Raw genomic sequence first — 25689 nt, forward strand, 5'->3', positions numbered from 1 at the left:
GATTAGTGAGTCAATTGTGGATAAAAAATCACTTTGGATTAACTCTTTCGCTCTCTCTCTTTCTCCATCTTTTTCTCTATGGATCTGAATCCAAGGTTCTTATTGAAGATTTAAGTTTTTAAATCCAGTTTAAGAAGCCAGAGATTAAGTAATAATAACTTTCTACCTGTGTTAGTTTGAGATCAACAGGTAACAAAATGGTTTAGATTTCTTGAAACTTTTACCTTATATTTTTCCATAACAAACAAATAAACAACAACAACAACAACAACTCGATAAACTTAATAACCTTTAAATTGTGATTACAATTTAATTCCCAGATAATTTACACCAAAGACTATTATCATAATCATAATGATAATCAATACTGACAAACAAAAAAAAACTTGATACACAATCAACAGTTTTCACAGTTTATCCAATGGGTGATTAAAGGTAATTAAATCAATTAAGTCAACAACATAATACTACAGTTAAGTATATTGTGATATGTATATATGATTAACAATAATATTAAGTATTAAACTAATACACAACAATCAACAACAATCAACAACAAAACCAACGGATTGTGTTAATCACAACAATTTAACTAATCATCATTATCCAATTGATCTGGAGAGCCATTCTTAATTTTTGTTGTCATCGTAATTGTATTTAAAAAAAAAAGTTATCAAGCTAATCATTTAAATGCCTTTTCAATGAGAAAATGATTAACTGATTATTATCTTGATCATCATGATTAACCATAAGATTAAGGACCTTTTTTTTTGTTGATTATCTCCCGTTAATATGTTGGTTAATCTTTAGCTGGTTTTCATTACGATTATGATTATGATTATGTTCATCTCTATGTGTGGTTTAAATAAACCGATTTAACGGAAGATTAGGTCAAAATCAAAAGTCCATTTCTTTAAATCTGATTAGTATTGATTACGATTAACTGGTAAGTATATTGATAGAAGTGAAAAATCAACAACAATCAGTTAATTGTTGGTAACAGCAACACTAACCTGTGTCTCTGTGTGTGTGTGTGTTTCAATGTTAAATTATTTAAAAGACTCTAAGGTGATTAGTTAATTGTTGATATTCAATTGTTATTGAATCAATTTTGGACAAATTAATTTATGATAATTTTAATTGTGCTCATCAAGATAATAGTTTAAGTAAATAAGCAAGTTAATTGTTTCCGTTTAAAAAGTGATGATATTTATTCATAAAGTTTTTTTTTCTCGTCAAACTTTTTCTCAACTTTGTTAAGGATTAAGTTTTTTTTAAGAAAAACTTTTTACCCCTAAAGGGTTTTTACTTGACCCTTTCCCTTTATCTTGACCATTGGGATGTTACTTGGGCATTTGTTACACACTGACCATTGTTTGAGTCACTTAAGTGGTCACTTTTTTTTTGCTTTACTTTGAAATTAAGATTATCTTTTAGGAAACTTTAATCTCTCAATGAAAAAATATTCATAATCATTGATTGAGTTATAATCATTGTCGCTAATTAGTGTCTATTGATTGCTGATTGATTCTTCATCACTTTCACTCTTTTTTTTGTTCATTTTTAAACTGTCAACAATTAAATGTTTATATATTCACTCTTAAATTAACCCGAAGCAATTAACTAAACCATTTAAGAATCAATCAATTGATTGAATATTTTCAACTAAAAAGGATTATTGATAAAATGAAAAAGATAAAAGGATTTCCAGAAACTTTTAATTGCAAGTGAATTAATTACAATTTAAATTGATTTTCTATTGTGATAAACAATTAGTAAACCATGACAACGACTTGATTGTGAACCAAATTAAGCGAAACATTGTTAATCCATTGGTAATAAACTCGAGTAATTGATTAGATGGACAATATTTTCCTATCCATTTACTTGGGATAACAATTCCCCTGACCAGCTCATCATCATCATCATCATCATCAGCATCATTTAGCCCCTTGGGCCTATCAAATTAACATCATTAGGATGAGGATTTGATATTATTATTGTTAACAGGTTTCTGATTAACGTGCTAATATCTGATGGGTAAGTGAGTGGACAGTTGATTATCAATATAACAACAAGAATATCATATTTTAATATTAATTTCATGTATGTATTGTTATCAAATGCTAACTGGACATTAACTGGACACAATGTTTGTCAGTTTTTCTTGTTTATTTATCTAAATGATAACAACAACAATTGATAATAATGTTGATATTGTTAATATAAACATACTATCAGGCTCATCCTTTCATCACTCATTGTCCAGTATAAAACCATCTGTCCAGTTAATTCAATCCATATTCATCCCCACACTATCATCATCACAAAAATACTGACCAGTAAATCTGATCAGTTAATAGTAATCATGTTATTAATTAAGCGCGACAATTGTTTCAAAAGAGTTACAATGAAAATATTGACGATTTGCCAACCGTTTGATTGATCATTTAGTGATTTTTTTGCCTCTTTCAATATCTAATAATTTGATTGTTGCCAATTTTTGTTCATCTTAAATTGTTGACAATCAATTTTTTAAATAAACTTGACCCATAAATTGTTTCTCTCTCTCTGTATGTGTGAGTCTTACCTATGACCACAATGATAATAATAATGAAAGGAAAAAGTTGTCACTTGAACCGTGTTGATTGTTATGTATTATAATCATTGTTATAACCATTGATTTAAATAGTTTGAGGGGTAAAATTGTTGTTGATTGTATTACCGTTGATTGTTGCAGTTGGTTGTTGGTTAACTGTTTGATTGTGTTTTCATACTACATCAAATGTGAATATGTAGATTCAATTGTTAATTGTTGCATTTGTATGTGTGTGTGTGGATGTTAAAAGGTCTGGGTTTGTTACTATTGTATCACTTAACTTGTAACAATCAACTAAACATCATCATCATCATCACCATCAACATCATCCTCCTTATCATCATCATCAGTCAACTGTATACACAATTACAGTAGCGATATTCAAATTGCTATTACATTTGAATGTAAAAAGTATCGAGGGTAATCATTGATGAAAATGAGATCGAACTCACAATTTCCGTTTATTTTTGCTTCTTCTTTAAGTGTTTCATAAAAATTTGTGGTTTACCTTTGCAATGATGGAAAAGGTATCATCAAGATGATGATTGAAAAAGATAGAGAGAGGGAGGGAGAGAGAGAGAGAGAGAAATGATGATTGACTAGTCAATCAAAGAAAAGGAAGACAAGAAAGAGAAAGTGAAATTGAAACAGTTTGTTATTTGCACTTTTGTCCACTCAATGTGATGAGAAGAGGAGTGAGTGAGAGAGAGAGAGAGAGAGAGAGAGAGAGAGAGAGAAAGGGAGATGATGATTGAAGAAAATGATTGAGCAGCAAATGTAAAAGATGAAAAGCTTTTTGTAAATCGACCTAAATTGTTACCAATTTACTGATTGTTTGTTGTATTATTTGTATCGCTTGTTATCAAGGTGCCACTGGTGTTGAACGATCAACATGATGATGAAGATGATGATGAAATTGATGAGGACAATTATATTGTTCATTTGCTTTAACCTCTTGTTAACCTTTTCTTATTACAAATTAACATGATTAAGAGAAACAATTGATTAACTTTATCTACGCACAAATGATTAAGATGAGAAGAAAATTTAGTTTTAATTGTATTCATTTATTATTATAATTCCGATGATGAACTTATATATAAATATGAAGAGAAAGTGATAGAGTTAGAGTTAGAGAAAGGAAAGAGACAGAGAGCGAGAGAAAGAGATTAAGGATTAATGAACATTTCCTAATGATGATTTCCATAAGCTGAATAATCCATCCCAGGGTAAAAATTATAATTTTGTTCCTGGTATTCATTGTATATTTGTGGATGAGTGTGAGTGTATGGATGATGATGATGGCCATAGGCACTTGTTGTTTGATCGGCCGGGTTCCAGAGTCGGTGATGGTTAGAGTTATAAATTGGTGACACTGTTGGTGGTTGTGTTGGAGGTTGTGTTGATGATTGTGTTGATGATTGTGATGAGGGTTGAGATGAGGGTTGAGTTGATGGTAGTGTTGATGGTTGAGTTGATGGTGGTGGTGGTGGTAACACTGTTGATGAGGATGAATTTGTTGTTGTTGTGGTTGATGATGATGAAGATGAGAGAGGTTGATTATTATTATCACTTTCCATTTTGATCTTTTTCACTTTTGCTTTTCCATTTTGTTGTTGTTGCTGTTGTTGCCGACATTTGGCCCGGCGATTCTTGAACCAAACCTGAACCCTTGATTCGGGTAAATTGATTTTCGCTGCCACTTCCTCTCTCATGAAAATGTCCGGGTAACGAGTCTTTTTAAATAACTCCTCTAACTCATCTAATTGAGCACGGGTGAAGGTCGTTCTCTCCCTTCGTTGTTTACGTGTTGGTGGTAAATTTTGTTGGTGACAAGTCGGTGGTGACATGGTCGCACTTGGAGACATCGCTCCATAATAAGGATAAATATAACTTGAATAGTAATCCATTGGATACAAATAAAAATACCAACTAATGAATCGTGGTGGTGGTGGTGGTGGAGAGAGAGAGAGATGTGTTTCTTTGAAGATGCTGTGGATTACTAACTTGAACTGACAATCGTTTTAAATAAAGTATAAAGAGGAGGTGGCAAGTGAGATGGTTGGAGGAGGGAACTCTCAGTATATAGGAGGGAAAAGGGAGGAGAGAGAGTGGAAGTGGAAGAGAAAAAGATGATGAAGAAAGAGAGAAAGAGAAAGAAAGAGCAGATGGATTTAAGTGAGAGAGAGATTGAGGATTAAGGGTTTTCTTTGCAAGAAATAATGAAAATCAGGGGTTAATCTCTTTGGAAGATAAGCAAAAAGTGCCAATGGCTCTGTTAATCCTTTAGGGTTCTCTCTCTCTCGATCTCTTCCTCTCTCATCACATCCTCATCTCAGGATCTTTTCATCACCCACCTCATCTTATATATGCTTTTCTTACTCTCACCAAATGATGAGAAGAAACAAAAAAAAACCAAAACATTTTCACCCAAAATCAAGTTTCAAATCAATTTTGTTTACTATCAACAATTAGATCAACTATCTAATCATAATTATGATTATTTAATAATCGACTCCATAAAAAACATCATCATCATTATACTATCAAGGTTAATCTTATTGTTTATCATCATCCGTATGATTATCATCTAATTATCATCATCATCTTCATCATTGTATCTTTGATTGTGATTAAGATACACAAGAGAGAGAGAGAGAGAGAGAAAATCAAATCAAAATCAATATCAATTGACAATCCATTAGGTTGATGATGATTAACTTTTCATGCTTTGTTGATTATATACACACACTCACTTGATCAATTCAATTAACTTAACAAATCAAATCAATTTTATCCATCATATTAAATTATCATCTCTTTCATTGTATCACAATTTTCGGCATCATCAGGAAGTGGAAATACATTATAACACATAAAGAAATAGATGAAGGCGAAAAGTTAATACAATCGAAACTTTTTTCTCTCCATCATCTTTATTATGTGAAGAAAAAAAAAAGTTCTGAGAGAGAAGAAAAAAATTCGAACTCGAAAAAACTAAAGAAAAGTTCTAACAGAATATTTTTATTTAAATCGTGGTGATAATGGATAACGATAACATTTGATTAACTAAATATGAGAATGATTTATTTAATCACCATCATACATTAACCATTGTCATCAACTGTTAACTGGTAAATCTTAAGGTAAATCAATGAGGAGAAAAGTGAACAGAACAAAAAAAAAAGTTTTTTTTTCTTCTTCCATTTCCATTAATATTATTTATGGAATCATATTATCAAGGGAATTAATGATAATATTAAATAATTTACTAATAAAATATAACAATAATCTTGTCATCAAGTTTAATGTCAATCTAATGATTTTGGATTCACCCAACAATTAAGATAAAATTGATTCCATCAAGTTTTTTTTTTTTTACTTCAAACTGATTAACATCAAATTGATTGATCCAAAGTTTAGCTCCATCAACATGTTGAATCTACATCAAGGTAAATGTTTCTTTTCCTATTCGGTTACATTAGGAGTTTTTTTTTCGCTCTCTTGTGAAAATGATGACAAAAGGATGATGAGGAAACAGAAATAGGAAGAGACAGAGGAGGTTGAAGATGAAAATGATGATAATGTGATGAAAGAAGGAGAGAGATTGGAGAAAATGATTGAGCAGCAAATGTAAAAGTTAAAAAGCTTTTTGTAAATCGACCTAAATTGTTACCAATTTACTGATTGTTTGTTGTAATATTTGTATCACTTGTTATCAAGGTGCTACTGGTGTTGAACGATCAACATGATGATGAAGATGATGAGGACAATTATTTTGTTCATTTGCTTTGACCTCTCTCGGTTTAACCTTTGGTTAAGTTTTTGTTTGTTTTCTTTCTGATTTTTGGAGAAAGGCCAATTTTTGAATTCGTATCAGGAATCATCAACATAATTTAATTGTTGTAAAGTTTATCCATTTCATCATTTACTATTAGTTTGTGGATCAACCGATGGACAAGTTGAACCCTGGGATCCAAGGATTAGAGAGCGAGTTGGTATTCTTGACTGTGCACTTGGTTCATTAACGGTTGGCCCTCAGGGTATTCTAGCAATTAAATCAATCGCCTTCAAGGATGGAGTTAATTTAGCCGTCGGCATGGAAACTAGACTCGTGCTTTTATACGATTAAAAGTGTCGTTTTCCACCAAGAATGTGTCATCTCAATGGACAGTAAAGTGGTCGAAATTTGGTACCGAGAAACTGGTAAACCATTTACATCGGTTCAAAGTCAATATGATCTAAATGATTTGCGTCTTATTTCTGAAAGAGGAATGTTTTTCCTCGCATGTGAGAATCAAAAGAATTGGAAGAAGATCAAGATGATGCCATTTACGATGATCTAAAATTCGTGACCACCAAAGATTTAGAAGAAATTGGACTTAATTATATAATTGGTACCAATTTATTGAGATCATATATGCATGAATTTTTCATCGTCCTTACAATAAAGCTAAAGCCACTTCGAATCCATTTGCCTATGAAAGTCACAAGAAGAAGAAAATTGCTGAGGGCATGGAGGTGGAGTTCCCTCCTCCGGCCATCTAAATTGCTACTTCATCTTCATTTAAAACAATAGTTTAGGTTAGCTTTCCACAGCATCTTCATCTAAACACTTCCACGATTCATTAGTTGGTATTTTTATTTGTATCCAATGGATTACTATTCAAGTTATATTTATCCTTATTATGGAGCGATGTCTCCAAGTGCGACCATGTCACCACCGACTTGTCACCAACAAAATTTACCACCAACACGTAAACAACGAAGGGAGAGAACGACCTTCACCCGTGCTCAATTAGATGAGTTAGAGGAGTTATTTAAAAAGACTCGTTACCCGGACATTTTCATGAGAGAGGAAGTGGCAGCGAAAATCAATTTACCCGAATCAAGGGTTCAGGTTTGGTTCAAGAATCGCCGGGCCAAACGTCGGCAGCAACAACAAAATGGAAAAGCAAAAGTGACAAAGAGTGAAAGTGGTAGTGCTCAACCTATCTCACCACCACCACCACCACCAACTCAACCACCAACATCGTCACCAACTCATAACTCTAACCATCACCGACTCTGGAACCCGGCCGATCAAACAACAAGTGCCCATGGCCATCATCATCCATATACTCACACTCATCCACAAATATACAATGAATACAAGGAACAAAATTATAATTATTTCACTGGGATGGGCTGTTCAATCTTATGGAAATCATCATTATGAAATGTTCATTAATCCTTAATCTCTCTCTCTCTCTCTCTCCTTTCTCTAACTCTACCACTTTCTCCTCATGTCCATATCTAAGCTCATCGTCACAATTATAATAAATAAATACCATTAAAACTAAATTTTCTTCTCATCTTAATCATTTGTGTGTAGATAAAGGCAATCAATTGTTTCTCTTAATCATGTTAATTTGTGATACAATTAATTCATCATCAAATGGAGAGTATATATTTGCAGGTTTTCATGTTCTGTGATCGTTATGGTGAATTTCATTCACAAAGTGGTAGATATTATCGCTTACGAATTACTTAATTTGGCTGTGATATCCACTATCATCCATCTAATTGTGATCTGTTCTTTGTTGGTGATACAAGTGATATTATCCATTGTCGCCGCCACGTATCTAATTTTTTTTAGCTTAACATCGTTGAGCTTGAAGATCAACTTGGACTGAAAATTAAGATGATGAAAATCCGACAGACAAAACAGTTTTCATCATTTTCTCTCCATCATTATCATCTTCATCGTTTTCTGATTTATGTGTAAAAAATGTATCCCCACACAAAATAAGCGCGGATCAGAAGTACAGACATTCACTCTCGTCGTATTAAATTATCATCAGTAACATCATATCCTGGGATTGTATTAATAGATACAGTTTATCAGTTAAAATGTATAATAACAAAATTATTATCGATTATCTGAAATTTTTTTCATATTCTAAATATCACATTCGAATTCCAAGTGGCACGATTCGAGTTGCGATAAAAAGACAGAATATTATGTTTGAAAGTCCGTGAATTATTTTGACCTGGTTTTCAGTCGAAAAATTTGCAAATGGTTTTTAGCCTTTGGGGTGGAACTTGACTGGACTTATTTTTTTGAAGATCGAAGTGAAGAACAGTTTGAACATCTTTATTCTTTGTTTTGGGGTTTGACTACGATTAGAATGCTGCGACTTTGGTGGGGCTTTTTGATCCATCAACTCTACGTCGCTCTCTTTCACCACGTTCTGCTCGTTCTTTATCTCTAGGACTTCTACTTCGCTTTCTTCGCTCTCGATCTCGCTTCTCATCTCTACTTCTACTTCGTCTTCTTCTACGATCTCGATCTCCTCTGTCACCACGTTCAGTTCGTTCAGAACGTTCAGTGCGTTCACCACGATCACCACGATCTCTATCACCTCTTTCTCCCTTTCTCCTCTTTCTCCTCTTTCACCTCTATCTCCTCGATCTCTTTCACGATCTCTAGATAAATTCATACGTTCAAATTTCTCTCGTTCCCTGTAAGAGACATTAAAAAAAAAGAAAAAAAAAGAAAAAACAAGTTAATATTAGTAAAGATCATTAATAATAATGATGAAAAAAAATGAAACTTACGCATCATCATATCTGTTATCTTCTCGCCCAGAGTGTTTAGCATTCTGATCAGGTCCACCTCTTCGAGTTCCGCCTAATCCTCCACCTAAATGAAATGAAAATGAGAAAAATTTAATAATCAACCACAAGAAAGAGCAAAATCACAATCAATAAATTGATCGTAAACTCTAAACTTACCTAATTTCCTCGGTAACCATCCTTTGACAGTTCTACCCCTTTCAACATCCACTAGAACTCGACGTCCATCAATTTTCTTACCGTCAGCATATTTGTAAGCCGCTGTATAAGATCAATTGTAAAAAAAGATTTGCCATAAAAAACAATACTTACCGATGGTATCGGTTCCTATTCATGAATAGGTTCACATAACAATTTAAAAAAAAGTATCAAACTATTTGTCTACCCTAAATACTTACCAATAAACAAAAAAGAGTTGACTTGCAAGTAGAGAAAAGTTCAATTGATTAACTGTAAATTGTCACAATTAAACTGATTGATTCAACAAGGATAACGATTGAACTTTTCAAAGGTGTAGACAAATAGTTGATTAAGAGACAAAACTTTATATTAATACCTACATTACTTTAGACAGTCATACAATTTCACAACAGAATATTAGAAAATTCAGAGAGTTGAGTTGAGAGGGAAAAATGGAAGACAGAAAGAGAGTGAGAGAGAGAGAGAGCAGGGAGAGAAAGTTGAGAAAAGGGCGCGAGAGTATAATGATAGAAAGAATCAACAACAAATTCACGACAATTAGAAGATGAAGGAAAAGGTAAGAGAGAAAAAATAATAATAATAAAATATCAAAACTCGAATAAATTACCTGGATTTACCTATTACCTGTACTGTATCCAGTTAGGTTGTAAAAATTTTCTATTATTGCATTAGAATCCCAGAGATGGCATAACCTAACCGAGTATCAATTTAACTTAGAACAGAAAATAAATAATTGATATCATTTTCTCCCTGACGATTACATTTGGGGAGTTGCTCACATATGAACAATGAGAACATGATAACTATTTTAATATATAATTATATTATTATATTAGGATGGTGAGAAAAAAAAACTTACGATTGTGATACTCACATAATTGTTTATCATCATTTTACATGAAAGATCAATGTAAAAATCAAATACACAAAAGATTCACTTATTGACCTACAATAATTATGGATGATTATGATTTAAAAGAAAATACTTAACAGATGAATCCATCCAATTAAATATTGATATCCAACGAGAGAAAGAGAAGAGAGAGAGAGAGAGAGAAAGAGAGAGAGAGAGAGAGAGAGAGAGAGAGAGAGAGAGAGATAATAGAATGAAAGAGAAGAAAAGTATTTTGATGACAGAAAATACAAATTTTCTCTGGTCATTTTCATCGCCCTGTGAATTTATATTCAAACGAAAAGATGATAAATCTAAAAGAAGATTAAATTTAAATCTTACCGGAAATCTTACCCTTCAAACCAATACACAACTTAGATAATTTTTCTCTCTCAATCTTATTGAGACAAGTAGAATTCCGTTAAATAACAGGGAAGGATTGGATTAAGGAAGAGAGAGAGAGAGAGAACAAGACGGAGAGAAAAACAGAAAAAAGAAAAGTTCTACAAATTTACCTTACCACACCAAAAGAATGAAAAAAGAGAGAGAGAGAAAGAGAGAGAAAAAACCTCACCACGTTCTTACCGATAAGATAATTGAATTTTTAAACCAAGAAAATTAGTATAATTAAAAGAATTGTTAACATACCGTGCATATCCCGTTCATGTTCATATTCAATGAAAGCATAGCCTCGATGTTTCCCACTTATTTTGTCATGAACAATTATTACCTGGAAAGGAAACAATTGATTAGAAAAATTCATGAGAGACTAATGAACAATTAAACCTTTTTGATGGTTCCATAAGCTTCAAATTCTCGTCTCAATTTACTCTCTGATGTGTCATAATTAATTCTAGCGATAAACAGGGTCTTATATGGATCGGTTGTTGAAGTTGCATTATTCTGAGGATCCCATGAAGCTATTCTCTGTTCTAACCTGTAGATGACTTGTTCAGCTTTTTCTCTTCGTTTTCTTTCAAGATGTTCTTCTCTACTTTCAATACGCTTAGGCGGTGGAGTATCCTTAGGATCCTGTAAAAACAAAGAAACGAATAAAAAAAAAGAGAAATTAGTAAATAATCCCCAGGAAAGAAAAAACTGAAGATACTCAAAATAGCAAAACGGTTTAAGCAAAATCGAATCAATCAATTAGCTTTAAAAAGTTTGAATAATAACCTTTTTTACTCTTTTGAGGTACAATCGAAAAAACCATTGGAAAAGAACAAAAAAAAAGAGAAAAAAAAATATAGACCTTCACTTGGGTGTTTGTCTACATTATCCTTTTCTCTCTTTTGTTTAAACTGTTTCACATTTTAAAAATCACAGTAAATTGCTGAATAAACAACAATCAACTGTTTTAGAAATTTAATTTCAATAATTAGAAGAAAAAAGAAACAAATAGAAACTCACCTCAAAATAGGAAACGTATTTGGCTACGCCGGTATAACCAGTAGTCTTTTTCTGGAAAGGTAATTTATCTACCGGAGGAAGATATGGAATAGGATCACGAGGGGCGAATAACGCCAATAGATTAGGTGGTAAATATTGGGTCATTCCTAATTAGTAAATTATCAATTAGAAAAGAAACAAAAACAATTACACTTACAATATAATAGTAATTAAATTAATTAAAATTTTGTTCCCAATCAATTTTAAATTAGACAAGAAATCAAATCAAAACAAAAACCTAAATGAAAAGGAAACCAAATGGTTCACATTGTCAACCTGAATTCTTCAAACATGCTGCCATCTGTTGATGGAAAAGTGAACTAAGTATCGGATACTTTGGATTCTCTTTTTGAATCTGTTTTCGATACTTCCATGTGGTTGACTTTTGTTTTGTTTCTGTTTTTTTCCAACAATTTGATTGTTAATTGTTTAATCGGTTTAATTGTCGAATTTTGGTGGTCCATTTTAGAACCATGGAGGTGACCGATGTTAATAATGTTAAGATTTACAATCTAAGTTGTGGTAAAACGTTTCCAGATTGGTTACCCGATCGGAAGAAGAGGCAATTGTTGAAAAAAGAGCCATCACTTAAGAGGAGAATTGAATTGATTCAAGATTTTGAGATGCCTCAACTTTGTAATACAATTAATTTATCATCAAATGGAGAGTATATATTTGCCTGTGGTGTATACAAGCCGACAATGAGATGTTATGATTTGAACAATTTATCAATGAAATTTGAAAGATGCTTCGATTCGGAGATAATCAAATGTAAACCACTTTCAGATGATTATACAAAATTAGTTTTCATGTTCTGTGATCGTTATGTTGAATTTCATTCACAAAGTGGTAGATATTATCGTTTACGAATTCCTAAATTTGGCCGTGATCTTGACTATCATCCACCTAATTGTGATCTATTCTTTGTTGGTGATACAAGTGATATTATCCGATTAAACTTGGAGAAAGGGCAATTTTTAAATCCATACCAGGGATCATCAACATCATTTAATTGTTGTAAAGTTAATCCATTTCATCATTTACTAGTTTGTGGATCAACCGATGGACAAGTTGAAGCCTGGGATCCAAGGATTAGAGAGCGAGTTGGTAGCCTTGACTGTGCACTTTCAGCATTAACGGTTGACCCTCAGGGAATTCCAGCAATTAGATCAATCGCTTTCAAGGATGGAGTTAATTTAGCCGTTGGCACGGAAACAGGGCTCGTACTTTTATACGATTTGAGAGCAAATAAACCATATTACACGAAAGATCATATGTATGGACTGCCGATTAAAAGTGTCGTTTTCCACCAAGAATGGGTCATCTCAATGGACAGTAAAGTGGTCAAAATTTGGGATCGAGAAACTGGTAAACCATTTACATCGGTTCAAAGTCAATATGATCTAAATGATTTGTGTCTTGTTCCCGAAACGGGAATGTTTTTCCTCGCATGTGAGAATCAAAAGATTCAAAGTTTCTTCATTCCTAGTATGGGACCAGCTCCCAAATGGTGCTCGTTTTTGGATTCAATTGTTGAAGAATTGGAAGAAGATCAAGATGATGCCATTTACGATGATTACAAATTCGTGACCACCAAAGATTTAGAAGAGATTGGACTTAATCATCTTATTGGTACCAATTTACTGAGATCATATATGCATGGATTTTTCATCGATCATCGTCTTTACAATAAAGCTAAAGCCACTTCGAATCCATTTGCCTATGAAAGGTACAAGAAGAAGAAAATTGCTGAGGCCATGGAAGCAGCGAGTGGAGATCGTGTTAAATTACAACCTAAATTACCTAAAGTTAATCAAGAATTAGCCAAGAAATTATATGATCTTGAATTAAGTGGTGATGGTTCAAGGAAAGCGAAACAAACTGTCGCACTATTGAAAGATGAACGATTCAAGAGTCTTTTTGAAAATGAAGATTTTCAAATTGAGCAAGATGATTAATTTAATTGATTTCGAATTTTGTAAATAACAATCTGACATATGTTGACACTCATACAAATAATTAAAAATACAGTTTAATCTGTGTAACTTGTATGTTTACCTTTCAATTCAGCTATTGGTTTATTAATTTTACTTTTTTTAAGATCAAGATAATGTCATATATTACAATATATAATACGATGATCACAAATTTGTGACCATCAAAGATTTAGAAGAGACTTGCTCATCTAATTGATACTAATTCACTTAACAATCATCATCTTTACGATCTCTCTCTCTCTCTTTCTCGAACTCTATCACTTTCTCTTCATATTTATTAATTTATCTAAGTTCATTATCGAAAATCAACAAATTATATGATCAGTCATCATCAGATTAACAGTCAACCGACGCTGGTGTCTAGTCTTTGCTACTCTGTGGCCACTTAGAGGCTAATTCTTAGAGCGCGACAAAGTTAATTGGCGACGTTAACATGGCGATGATTACGATAATCACCATTAAGGGATTTTACTAATCCGCTCTCTCTCTCTCTCTCTCTCTCTCTCTCTCTCTCTCTCTCTCTTCTCGAGCTCTATCACTTTCTCTTCATATTTATTAATTTATCTAAGTTCATTATCGAAAATCAACAAATTATATGATCAGTCATCATCAGATTAACAGTCAACCGACGCTGGTGTCTAGTCTTTGCTACTCTGTGGCCACTTAGAGGCTAATTCTTAGAGCGCGACAAAGTTAATTGGCGACGTTAACATGGCGATGATTACGATAATCACCATTAAGGGATTTTACTAATCCGCTCTCTCTCTCTCTCTTTCTTTCTTTCTTTCTTTCTTTCTTTTGTGATCAATTGGTCTCAAACTCAATTTGAACCAAAATCTCACCACGAATAATAAAAGTTACGATGTAAACTTAATTACTTTTATATCTTGATCATGATTTAGATGTTTTGAATTGTTTTAATTAAGTAACAACAAATAATCGTTTTTATTAAACGAGAATAAATAATCAACTAAATTAAGGAGATGACTAGTTGCTTGGAATGGTGTTAATTGCAAGTTCACTTAAAGTAGCCAAAGGCACTTGAGATCCACGACGAAGATCAATGTCCGAAGCGTTAATTTCCTGACAATTAAGAGAGAGAAAAAATATAAAAAAATCATCAATAATAATGATACACAATCAATTGTAAAAACATACAGAAAGAAACATTTGATTATCAACATCAGGCTCCCAATTTAATTCTTGCGAACTGGTAATTAGTTTGTGTTGATTAGATGGCCAATTGTTGTTATTTAATTGTTTCAATGGACTTTCAGGTGAATCTATTAAATCTGTGAATTAAATTTGAACAAAATGTCGATGAAGATGAAGATAATTTCATTGATTTGTGATGATTTGTTTTCGCAGTGATTTTGTTTAATTGTGTTTAATATATTGGAGAGAAAGAAAAAGACATCAGCAATTAAGTGAGACAATTAACTGATTCACTTTGGACCAAAAAGCGAACCAAAAGAAAGGGAATAAAAAAAAGGACGACGAACTTAATCTTCAAGTCTGGAATAAGTACCCTTGTTATCGGTCATATTTGACGATCTTTCCGTTGGACATTGGTCATCGGGATCGTATTCCTCTTGTGTCTCATGTAAGGGATGTAATTCAGTCATTTTTGATCGACCATCGGTTGATTTATACGAAATCAATCGAGCCTCAGGTGACCTTTTCTCGAACCCTTGGTAAACACGAGTGTAAGCTGATAGAAAGAAGAAAAAAACGAAACAAAGATCGAATTGAGTAAACGAAACAATCAACTCTCGATTTGTTGAACAGTTCAAATCTTACGAATCGTTGGTGATCCCTTTCGTTGAGCATTGAAAAATGGGGTCTCCCCTTTGAATTTTTTACTCTTGTGAGCGCTTTGAATTTTACACATGTAAATAACGATCGCGGTCACGACGATGGTCAAGAAGCTAAGACAGCCCACGAATACATAAAATTCAGTAGTATAGAGATCGATTGGACTTTTTCGTTGTTTATTTTTTGGTATATTATGTTTGCTTGGTTCTTTTGGTGACCATTGAACTTCGGGCAGCTAAAAGTTAGAATGGAGAAACAGACAATTAGTATTAATTAGTAACAATTAGTATGTAAATTTACCTCATAGGGAATGTTAATTGTATTCGAAATTGATTTGGAAATAGTTTTAAATCGTGAGCATCGTTGTTGTTTAATTCCTTGCCAAATGTGACTTCCATTCTGCATTACATCAACTCGATCATCACCTTCAAACGCTGATTCGATTGGACTTATGATCGTATTTAAATTGGGTCCACCTCTGATTCTTAAATCTGACACAAAACAAGGGTAAAAAAGAAATAGAACAATTAATGACAAGTTCGAAAGTTATTGAAAAAGTTTTTCGAATTGAAAACATACTTGATACACAACCAATGTAAGTATTATATTCATTCAAATATTCATCAGAATCCAAATTTCCTCCGACCTTAATTACTTGACGTGGCTTTAAGACTCCAATGTTTGGTATTGATTGTCTGAAAGTGACCTCATAAGGTACACTGTCAATCTATGACGAAGGAAAATGTTGAAAATTAGATCAATTTTCACAATTAATTTGATTCGACTAATTGTTCTAACCTCAAGTTTAACCTGATCACCGGTACGATTATAAACAACCCAATGTCTAAAACCATCAGCGTAATGATGTTGTTGCCTTAAGATTGTTTTACGCCAAGCTGAATGTTAATGATTAGCAAATTGAGAACAATTTAAGGTTGATTGACAATTAGAATGACAATTTATATAGAATTTACCTTTATTGTATCCATCAAATTCTTGCAGGTAAATTCCTCCTGACGAATGTAATCCAACCATTAGAGACCATTCATCTTTCTGAAAGAGTAACAGTAAACGACGGATTTGACTGAAAAACGGATAAGCTTCCGACTCAGCTGAGAATGCGAATTCTAATTGGATTCCTTGTTCCGGTTTAATATCGACTGTGGTCATATTGTAGATCAGAACTGATGAACCATCGAATCTCACCCCAATATCTTGGTCACAATAATTTCCTTGGTAAGATGTTGCCTCGCAATGACATTCGACACCTTCAATTGAACCAATTCTCATATTTTCACGACATTTTCCGCCATTTTCACAAGGTTTAGAATCACAGATTCGCTGACAGCCCGATGTAACATTACCATTGATGTTAACATGTTGAGACTCAATCGATTGGACAATAGTTTGTTCAAGATCAAAGGGTTGAGAGCCAATGATCAAACCCGATATACAGCCGATAAAAGTTGTCAGGGAATGTTCAACAATCGGATCAACTCCACCAATGAAAAACTGTGTATGTGGAGGTAGAGCGATAAATGATCTGATCGGCCTAACCAACTCCATAGATCCACCATAAAGCCAAGGTTTTTGATTGTATTCCTTTAATAGTCCCAGAGTAGTGTTAATACCGACCGACAATGGAGCTGAACAATTCCGTTCACATCCAGTGTAAACCGAGAGAGTTGTAAAATTGGGCTGTCGATCAACAACTAATTGAATCAGATTTCCCGATATTAACTCAGGTCCAACACGAACCCGTCCAGAAACAATGGTACGATGATTATTGGCCGTAAAAATGACGCTCTTATTGAAAAGGTGGAGTTGAATGAAATTATTCAGATGATCATTAGCATATAAGATTAATCCTGAACCTTCATACGTCCTGAAACTCAGAGAGATTTGCTTATTTAACACTGGATGGGTGAAATTACCGTTAACCAGTAAATGGATGAAAGCATTATCCGAGGAGAGAGTTAATCCCTTAAGATTAGCATCATGTTGACAATTACGACCTGAATGGGCTATCGGATTAGCACATCGACACTCATAGTTACCCCACATTTCAATACAATGACCATTGTTTTGACATGGATTAGGTTGACATGATTCTTGGCATCGAGGTTGAATATCAGTTACCCTGAAAAAAAGATGAAAGAAAAAGATAAAATCAATCTAACAACAAGTAAAATGGATAAACAATCAGCTAATCAACTAATTACTACCTTTCGGGAATCGATAAAGGTATAATACGATCAGCAATTAACAAACCACGAAAACATCCAATGAAACCTTCCTTTGATTTTGTCTTCAACTTTAATCTGAATTGATGATAACAATCATAATTAAATTACTCAATTTAGACTAATCTAAGTACAATTAAGTTTGATGAATGTAATTAACTTACTCTGGAGCTCCACCAATGTACAAAGGTCCCTCGAAAAGGTCAAACATTTCATTACGATCTAAATCAATCATCAATGAGTCCAAATTAACGGTAAATCTCATATGTCTTGTTTCATAATCAACCCAAACTTGTTGCCATTGACCAGAATTTAATTTACTTCGAGAGATTAACTTTGATTGTTTAGGAACACCGTTAACTGAATAATCAAATAACAATTCAAATGGACTGATCAAAGTGACCAGGAAATAACCATGATGAGGAAACAGCGGAGCCTGATAAAGGATAATCCCTGAGGCGATCGTCGTCCTAAAGCTAAAGGCTAAATCGCCAGAGACCCAACCATCAAGTTCAAGGTACGATTGTTGTGTTTTAAATGTAACAATATGCTCCTGAGTACCTGCGAGTTAAATTGTTTAAAAATTTTAATAATTACAAGATAATTAGTTAACCATCAGATCGGTAATTAACTCTCATGGTCTTTACAATTAACTCGACATGCATCTCATTTTGTTAACCAACAAATGAAAAAAAAAGTCTCATCATCATCATCATTTATTTGCTTAATCATGTTTAATTAGTAAGAGACTAATTAATCAGTTAATGATGATAATCATTAAATTGATTGATAACTTCAAGTGTGATTGATTGTGTGTTGAAAAATAAAACCTCTCACACTCTTGATCAATCAATACAATCACAATAATCAATGAGCAAATGTAAATCTTAAATTGTGTTGACATTAAATTGATCAATAATTAGTCAACTAATTAGTTAATAAATCGGTTAACAATCAACCCTGATAAATTGATATTCAAATCAATATCATAGATACATTTTCTAGGTGAATCTAAATGATACTAATTGTTAATTGTTCCAGATAATTAAAAGTCTTTCACTTGACATATTCATTTACTTACTTAAATCAATACATTTCAATGGTGATAAAGTGAATCGACCCTCCGATGAATCAGTTAAATTAATTGTTGACGTGAAAAATACCCGAGTAATTGCTAATTTAGATGGTTCCATGATTACTCCTGAATCCTCATTTTCCCGTTCATCAAGTGAATCGCAATTACATGGAGATGACCGATTCGAACAGGTCATTCCCGTTGAACACGAGCAATGGCCACTAATTGTACTTCCCAATGAATCAACTCGACGGTCACTTGCAGAGATCATCCAAGTTTCTTTAGCTAAACTACAATTATAACAAAAGAATATCAAAGAAAATTAATAACAATCAGTTGGAACAATTAACTCTAATCATCATCATACTTGAACGGTGCCTTCTTGCAGCCATATTTAATTTCCTGATTACAACCCTTGGTGTGGCTAATTAAGGCTTTCAGCATTTCTTTATTGAATTCCCGATAATCAATATCAATATAATAAGATGGAAAATCTTTACGACGAACAATCTGAAAGAAGAAAAAAATTCAAATTATCAATAGAAAATTCATTCAACTGGATTAACCTAATCAACAATCAACACGAGAAAAACGTATGAGTAGATGATTTGATTATCTTGCACAAATAGTGAGCTTTTAAATTGTTAAACAACAGCAACAACAACAATTAACCACAAATGATTACCTTTCAATTGAGATTGATGTTCACCTTGATTGTAATCATATGAATTAATTTAAATTTAAAAGCCTCCGGAGTTTTTATTAATCATCACTAATCATTATGCTTCTGAAGTATCAAACTTTAATTGTTATAACCATTAAAGTAGACCAATGAAAAATACAATTAACTTTCAACTTGAACAATTAAGGCTTGGAATAGATCATTGATTGTTACAGAGAAATAACAACAATTAATTGCGATTAGAATTATGATTTAACCTTAAATTATGAGCGAGAAAAAATTTCCAACTAGATTAACTTTTTTTTCTTCATTTTTTTTCTCACTTTTAACCTTAATCTTTAATCTAATCTGTAGCATTTAAGGAGTGACCTAAGGTGGACTTACCTGTATCTCACCTTGAATTTAAAAGTAGAAGAAGAAAAGTTTTCTAATATAAGGAGTGGTTCATATGGATTCTATTTTTGTAGCGAAAAGAAAATTCAAAAATTTGATTATCATTGGATTCTAAAGGCCTACGCACTCGCATCTCTATTTGATTGTGGTTCTTAATCATAACAATAATGAAAGCTAATCAAGAGACACAATTAAGAAATAATTGATTTCATTATATGGTAAAAGTCTATTAGCAATTAATTGTTTGCCTTTCAGCATTTCAAATGGTATCGGAAATGTTTGGATGTTTGTACCGATCATGTGGTAGAAAGTTGATTCCATTGATTGTTTTCGAGAATCGATTGACTTAGATTTTGATTAGAATCAGATTACTTACATATTCGACCGGTAAATTGTGAATTACCGTTGTCTCGGTTCGTTTGAGTGACATTGTACATTCGACTCGAGCGGGTGGTAATGGTCCATTTCGATCGATATCAATCATGTAGGTTCCATTTTTACGATGACCAATTAGATAATATTCTTCACATGTTCGTTTGTATAAAGCTGTAAATAGAATAATAATAAATTTCGAACTTGAAATTATTGTTAGAACTTTTCGTTTTCTTCATCAATTACCGAAGTGACATGTTTTCCCCGCGTAACCAGTTTCCGTGCAATCGCAATCGGCATCACCCTCTTTGTTAACGGTACATTTACCACCATGTTCACAGGCTCCAGGATAATCGCATGCATTTATGTATGAACATTGATCTAAGGCCACTCGACCTGAATGAAGTTGCCGATTGTTTAATAATATCCTCGAATCAACCGTCTGATGGTCAACACCTAAGTTACGAATACAGCCCATTATCCCGTAGCCAAAGGCTTTTGAATTGTTGAAAGTCGCATTCAAGGCACCGACAATTATGTGACCATTGAAGGACATTTCACCTTCGAACTGATATTTAACCGAGTAAACATTGTTCACTTCGATGGTTAAATTTGAACTTTGTCCATAAAGTCCAATCATTTGCCACTGGTCAGTTAGAAAACGAACTGGTTTACCTGATGACCATGTTCTTGAGATGGGCTCAACTTCAGCGTAATTATCGTCGAGAATTGAAAATTGTGGAATCGAGTCTTTCAAATGAAGAATCCAAAGAAATTGGACTGAAGGTTCGTCGACGAATCTAAATCCACCCGATGAAAGGATAACATCTCGTTGGGGTGTTTTAAACTCGAGGAAAAGGTCAAGAATATTTGAGAATCTTTTGGTTACATTAAGATAAGAACGTGAAGTTTGAAAAGTTATCGGTAAACTTTGAACAACAGCCGAACCATATTCTGGACCAAAAAGTCCAGTATAACGGATATTATGTCGACCTTTTTTCAAGCCAAATAAAATATTCTCTTGGTTAAAGTAGACCGATTTTAGGGAACCAATGAATTTAGATCGAACCAAACTGGCCGGATAAAGTGACCTCACCTCGATTGACTTTGGTAAACCAGCAACGTAAATATAAGGTTCAAGGTGAAGATAATATCGTTGACCTGAGACTCGAAGCCGATGGACAACACCGTCAACATAAATGTCAACATCTCTTTTAACATGGATAACGGTAACATTGTGCCATTCCCCGTCGGAAAGTTTTTCCCCACCAGAAGTGGTCAATCTTAACGGACCTTCACCAAAATCAATCTCAAACCTTAACTGACCATTGATAAGGTCAAGGAAAACATGATTGAAATCGGGATAAAGTCCATAAGCATAAAGAAGCATTGAATTTTCAAATCGACTTTGAAAATGTAAACTAATCCGATTCATTAAAGTTTCCGTTCTTTCAGTCCAATTGAAAGCGGTATATGTGATGAACGAGGTACCACGAAAGGTCAACGAAGTGACCGGTGTAATGGTGCACCATTTATCCTCATATTCGGTACCAAAACAGTCACAAGAAGAGTGAGTATAATGGTTAACACAAACTGACCCCATTGAGCATAGGTCATTTGTCCGACATAAATTATTACATCCAACCTTTAATCCGACCGTTGTTATCGGCGGTATATCAACAAACAAAATGGACGAATGGGTAAACTGAATTGACCCAAGGCAACCAATAAATCGCGGGGAATTATGGTGCTTATGGACATAACGACGGGAAAGGTCAAGCCCACCAAAGTAAAGGGTTGATGGGATATTACCGATCGCACTTGGTTGACTTGGATTATATTCACCGTAAGGTTGATAACCTTTTGGATAAAGTGAACCAAATGAGGTCAGAACAAAAATCGAACCTATTTGACCATCGACGATGACCTTTAATTTATTTTCCGAGGTGTTAATTGTTAAATTAACGTAGTGCCAAAGGTCATCATTAAAACCTTTACCAATTGTAAATCTATCCAAGGATAATCCAAATTCATGGATTATCTCAATTGCTCCTTTACTTAGGATTATATGAAATTCATATAAAGGATAACCAACTGGTCCAGAGTTAATTGTGTGAAATAATAATAAACCATTTGAACGATCAGTTCTGTTAATTGCAACAATTAAAGAGAGAAAAATAAATTTCAATCAAAAATCGTAATCAAATCAGCGAAATCAATTCATTCATGATCATTTAAGATAATCAAGTTTCGTTATCAAAGTTAACAGCAAATAATTAAGTAATTAAACAACAATTAACTGTTATCATTTAAAGATCTCTAATTATCATTACAATTAATAATATCAATAGTTAATTAGTTTGAATGAGACAAAGTTTCTTAATCATTTATTATGAAAACCACAACAATCAAAACAGGAAACAAGTTAATTGTTGACTTAACCCTGAGCTAAGGTGTAATTGCAATTATATTATTAATCTTAATTGTTCAACAACCACCAACACAAAAATTAAATTGTCTTCCAATAAACTTGATTGTTGTAATTTATAAATATAAATTGTATTTGTATATTAATATTATTATTACAATGGTTAAAGGAGAGACCAGAATTAAATTGTTGACTGGAACTGAATTGTAATTTAAATTCATCATCACGATTAATCATTTTTTACCTCAACAATTAAATTTGATTATCATCAACCTCTCTCACTCTAACTATTACTCTCGTGGTTATAATTGTTATTAGTTAATTATTTATGGTCTCTTTTTAGTCCTAACAATTTATCATTGATCATAATGAATAAAGATACACTTGAGACTAATTGTAATTGATTAGAAACACTTGACAATTAATAGTTGGTTAGCTAAGAGTTGAGAGTTGATTGTGATCATAAAAAACTAATCATAAACAATCAGTAAACAATTATCATAGGTAAAGGAACCACCAAAAATTGTTATTGATTAGTTTACTTTCTTGTATTATTAATTGTTTGGGTTAATTGTGTTTAATCAATGTTCATGGTAACACCTTGATAACAATCAACACAATTTAATCATCGTTGAGCTTTTTTTTTATGATTAGTCTTCATCTTAATGAAACTTTGCTGATAATTTACTTGATTATATTTGTTGCTTGATTAACATAGACTCACAATTTAATGGTAAACAATCAATTAATTGTAGACAAGGTTAATTTGATGAAAAAACTAAATCTCCTGGCAACTAATAATAATAAATATCAAGTTAATCACATACAATTCAATGTGACAATTAACAGTAACATTGAAACAATATTTGGTTTCATATCTGATTCAATCAAATTAACTGATTTTCCAATAAATTGAAATGTTAAAATGATCTAAATTGTGAACAATTAACTTACTTGAACTTAAAATTAAGAGATCGGGTTATATGAGGAGGCCAACAATCAGTTGAATTAATTTGAAGAAATGAATCATTTTGTGAATAAGTAAAAACCTTTGGATCTAAATGATCAGCAATTAACGATTGTGATGATGATGATGATTTTGGTGATGGTGTTGATGGAGTTGATGGTAATGGTGATGGAGATGAAATTAATCCTTTGACATGATTGTGATCATGATCATCATGGTGATGATTACCATGATTATAAACTGATTGGATACAATTAAATAGGATAATCAGGTCACAAAATATAAACAAAGTTTTCATGTTAACAGTTAACAGAATCATTGATTGACAATAATGACAAGAGAGAGAAAGAGAGAGAAAAGTTAATTCATATTAACATTTACATAATAATTAAAGGAGAAAGAGAGAGTTGCAAAGAGATGAACAATTAGTTTCAATAATTTAACGAAAGGTAATCAATTAAATGAGATAATTAACTTAATTGGTATGAAGAGACAGAGAGAGAAAAAAAATCTTGATACAATTTGTGTGGATCGCAATTAGAGACAAATCTTATAATAGTTACATATTTGATCTTGTTGATAATCAAACTATGTCGTTGTTGTTGTTAAAGTTTATGATCAACAATCATCACAATAATAATAGTAATTATCATCATCATCATCATCATTGTAGGTATAAGAAACTATTAAATGGTAACTGTTAGTGTAATTTAAGTTACAACAGGTAAAGCAACTGAAACATTATGTTACCTGAGAGTAACTAATAAACACTTTACATTGAAAGAAAGTTGAAGATGAGGATGATGAGAGAGTAGGCGAGAGAGAGAGTGAGAGAGGGAAGGGGCTTGGAGTATAATGATGATAAAGATGAAGGGAGAAGACAAAATAAAAGATACTTGGGATATCTTAAGTTTTTCTCTTCTCTCTTTCATCATTCAAAGGGAGAACAATTTTTATCATCATATTTGTGGGATGAAGATGATTCTTTAACCTAGACACAAAGAGAGATGATCAACCTTTATGTTGGTTTCAATTTCTCTTTGTTTATCCTTGGCTTTATCATCACAATGATCCATATGATGTTCAAAAGGTAAAATCAGGTTAATTAATTAATAGTAAGTATCATTAGTTTGATAGGTACTTTTGGAAATCCTCATGTAGGCGTAGTGAGAGAGAGAGAGAGAGGGTAAGCTGGTTTTCCACTTGTTGATTGTTTGTTGTTGGTTAAATTGTGATTATAATTAGAATTATTTGTTGACCCTTTTCCTTTCCAATTTGTTGCTGTTTGTATTATCACCATTTCTTTGTTCCTGTTGATTGTTGATCCTCTTTTTCTTCACTTGGTTAACATTGATTTTCTTTCATCGGCCATTTTGTTGTCCATCCATTTTGCTTTTCTTTGGAAATTGTTTTTCTTTTCTCCAATTAGGTTTACTCTTTTATACCAATGGAAGTTAAATCATCATTATCGTCCATTTTCTTTTAATAATTTTCTTTTCATCTGATTGAGACAAAGATGGAGAAATCAGATTATTGAGAAACATTTTTCTTCTCTCTCTCTCTCTTTGCTTTTCCAAATCAGCTCCACCCAAAAACCATGGAGAGTGAAAGATGATGATGGTGATAAAGTTAATGATGATTACGGTTGATGAGAGAATCCAAAACTTGTAACACTTGAATATTCCATCTTTTCCATTTATCTTTACCTGGTAAGACAAATTTACATTTGTGTCTTGGGTTTAATTGTGATTCAACTAAAAGGTAAAACAATTTACCTTTTCTCGTTTTCATCTTCATCTCTCTGTTTGAAATGATTAATCATTTTCATCTTATACTTCAACATATCAGGGAATTTATTCTCGACCGTTAAGTTAATCAGCTCTGGAAAGTAATTCAGGACTGATCAAAAAGAGATATCAACCAAAATCTAAATTGCTAATCATCTTTTAATTACCAAC

At 32.7% G+C, this 25689-nt stretch overlaps 5 protein-coding genes across 7 annotated transcripts; 2 read left to right on the forward strand and 3 right to left on the reverse strand.

Annotated features, from left to right (window-relative positions):
• Positions 1-3645: 3645 nt before the first annotated feature.
• Positions 3646-4911, reverse strand: LOC128395256 (homeobox protein OTX-like). The gene has a single exon (XM_053355662.1). The coding sequence runs from the start codon at positions 4507-4509 to the stop codon at positions 3790-3792; it is 720 nt and encodes a 239-aa protein (XP_053211637.1). The 5' UTR covers positions 4510-4911; the 3' UTR covers positions 3646-3789.
• Positions 4912-7217: 2306 nt separating this feature from the next.
• Positions 7218-8122, forward strand: LOC128395265 (homeobox protein otx5-B-like). The gene has a single exon (XM_053355673.1). The coding sequence runs from the start codon at positions 7254-7256 to the stop codon at positions 7815-7817; it is 564 nt and encodes a 187-aa protein (XP_053211648.1). The 5' UTR covers positions 7218-7253; the 3' UTR covers positions 7818-8122.
• A 325-nt stretch (positions 8123-8447) lies between these two features.
• LOC128395245 (U1 small nuclear ribonucleoprotein 70 kDa-like) lies at positions 8448-12004 on the reverse strand. Of its 2 annotated transcripts, XM_053355660.1 has the most exons (7): positions 11721-12004; positions 11097-11342; positions 10959-11040; positions 9377-9478; positions 9200-9284; positions 9039-9103; positions 8765-9003 (listed from the first exon to the last, which is right to left on the reverse strand). In XM_053355660.1, exons 1-7 carry the CDS (start codon positions 11862-11864, stop codon positions 8765-8767), a joined length of 963 nt encoding a protein of 320 aa, XP_053211635.1. In that variant the 5' UTR covers positions 11865-12004. The 2 variants fall into 2 exon arrangements, with proteins under 2 accessions (XP_053211627.1, XP_053211635.1); XM_053355652.1 differs by having other exon boundaries at positions 8448-9103; positions 11721-12002.
• Positions 12005-12157: 153 nt separating this feature from the next.
• LOC128395738 (nucleolar protein 10-like) lies at positions 12158-13824 on the forward strand. Its single transcript, XM_053356214.1, has one exon. It carries the CDS (start codon positions 12233-12235, stop codon positions 13715-13717), a length of 1485 nt encoding a protein of 494 aa, XP_053212189.1. The 5' UTR covers positions 12158-12232; the 3' UTR covers positions 13718-13824.
• An 823-nt stretch (positions 13825-14647) lies between these two features.
• LOC128394738 (axotactin-like) lies at positions 14648-24894 on the reverse strand. Of its 2 annotated transcripts, XM_053355099.1 has the most exons (15): positions 23719-24894; positions 20583-22483; positions 20341-20510; positions 19257-19399; positions 18896-19179; positions 17979-18375; positions 17797-17892; positions 16546-17711; positions 16370-16467; positions 16151-16298; positions 15872-16062; positions 15557-15806; positions 15285-15467; positions 14915-15048; positions 14648-14839 (listed from the first exon to the last, which is right to left on the reverse strand). In XM_053355099.1, exons 1-15 carry the CDS (start codon positions 24048-24050, stop codon positions 14744-14746), a joined length of 5589 nt encoding a protein of 1862 aa, XP_053211074.1. In that variant the 5' UTR covers positions 24051-24894; the 3' UTR covers positions 14648-14743. The 2 variants fall into 2 exon arrangements, with proteins under 2 accessions (XP_053211074.1, XP_053211082.1); XM_053355107.1 differs by lacking the exon at positions 14648-14839 and having other exon boundaries at positions 14914-15048; positions 15259-15467.
• Positions 24895-25689: the final 795 nt, after the last annotated feature.

The sequence above is a fragment of the Panonychus citri genome, unplaced genomic scaffold, assembly GCF_014898815.1.
Source record: "Panonychus citri isolate SS breed McGregor unplaced genomic scaffold, ASM1489881v1 Contig00023, whole genome shotgun sequence".
NCBI lineage: Eukaryota > Metazoa > Arthropoda > Arachnida > Trombidiformes > Tetranychidae > Panonychus > Panonychus citri.

What these genes read in the sequence shown, in the direction of transcription:
- LOC128395256 (XM_053355662.1), bottom strand. Translation starts at nt 4,509, where the DNA reads ATGGATTACTATTCAAGTTATATTTATCCTTATTATGGAGCGATGTCT.
- LOC128395265 (XM_053355673.1), top strand. Translation starts at nt 7,254, where the DNA reads ATGGATTACTATTCAAGTTATATTTATCCTTATTATGGAGCGATGTCT.
- LOC128395245 (XM_053355652.1), bottom strand. Translation starts at nt 11,864, where the DNA reads ATGACCCAATATTTACCACCTAATCTATTGGCGTTATTCGCCCCTCGT. An exon ending in CTTATGGAACCATCAAAAAG is followed by an intron (nt 11,041 to 11,096) that starts GTTTAATTGTTC and finishes TTTCCTTTCCAG; the next exon opens with GTAATAATTGTTCATGACAA. An exon ending in GATAACAGATATGATGATGC is followed by an intron (nt 9,104 to 9,199) that starts GTAAGTTTCATT and finishes TGTCTCTTACAG; the next exon opens with GGAACGAGAGAAATTTGAAC.
- LOC128395738 (XM_053356214.1), top strand. Translation starts at nt 12,233, where the DNA reads ATGGAGGTGACCGATGTTAATAATGTTAAGATTTACAATCTAAGTTGT.
- LOC128394738 (XM_053355099.1), bottom strand. Translation starts at nt 24,050, where the DNA reads ATGATTCTGTTAACTGTTAACATGAAAACTTTGTTTATATTTTGTGAC. An exon ending in ATTGAAATGTATTGATTTAA is followed by an intron (nt 18,376 to 18,895) that starts GTAAGTAAATGA and finishes TTTAACTCGCAG; the next exon opens with GTACTCAGGAGCATATTGTT. An exon ending in CAATTAACATTCCCTATGAG is followed by an intron (nt 15,807 to 15,871) that starts GTAAATTTACAT and finishes TCTAACTTTTAG; the next exon opens with CTGCCCGAAGTTCAATGGTC.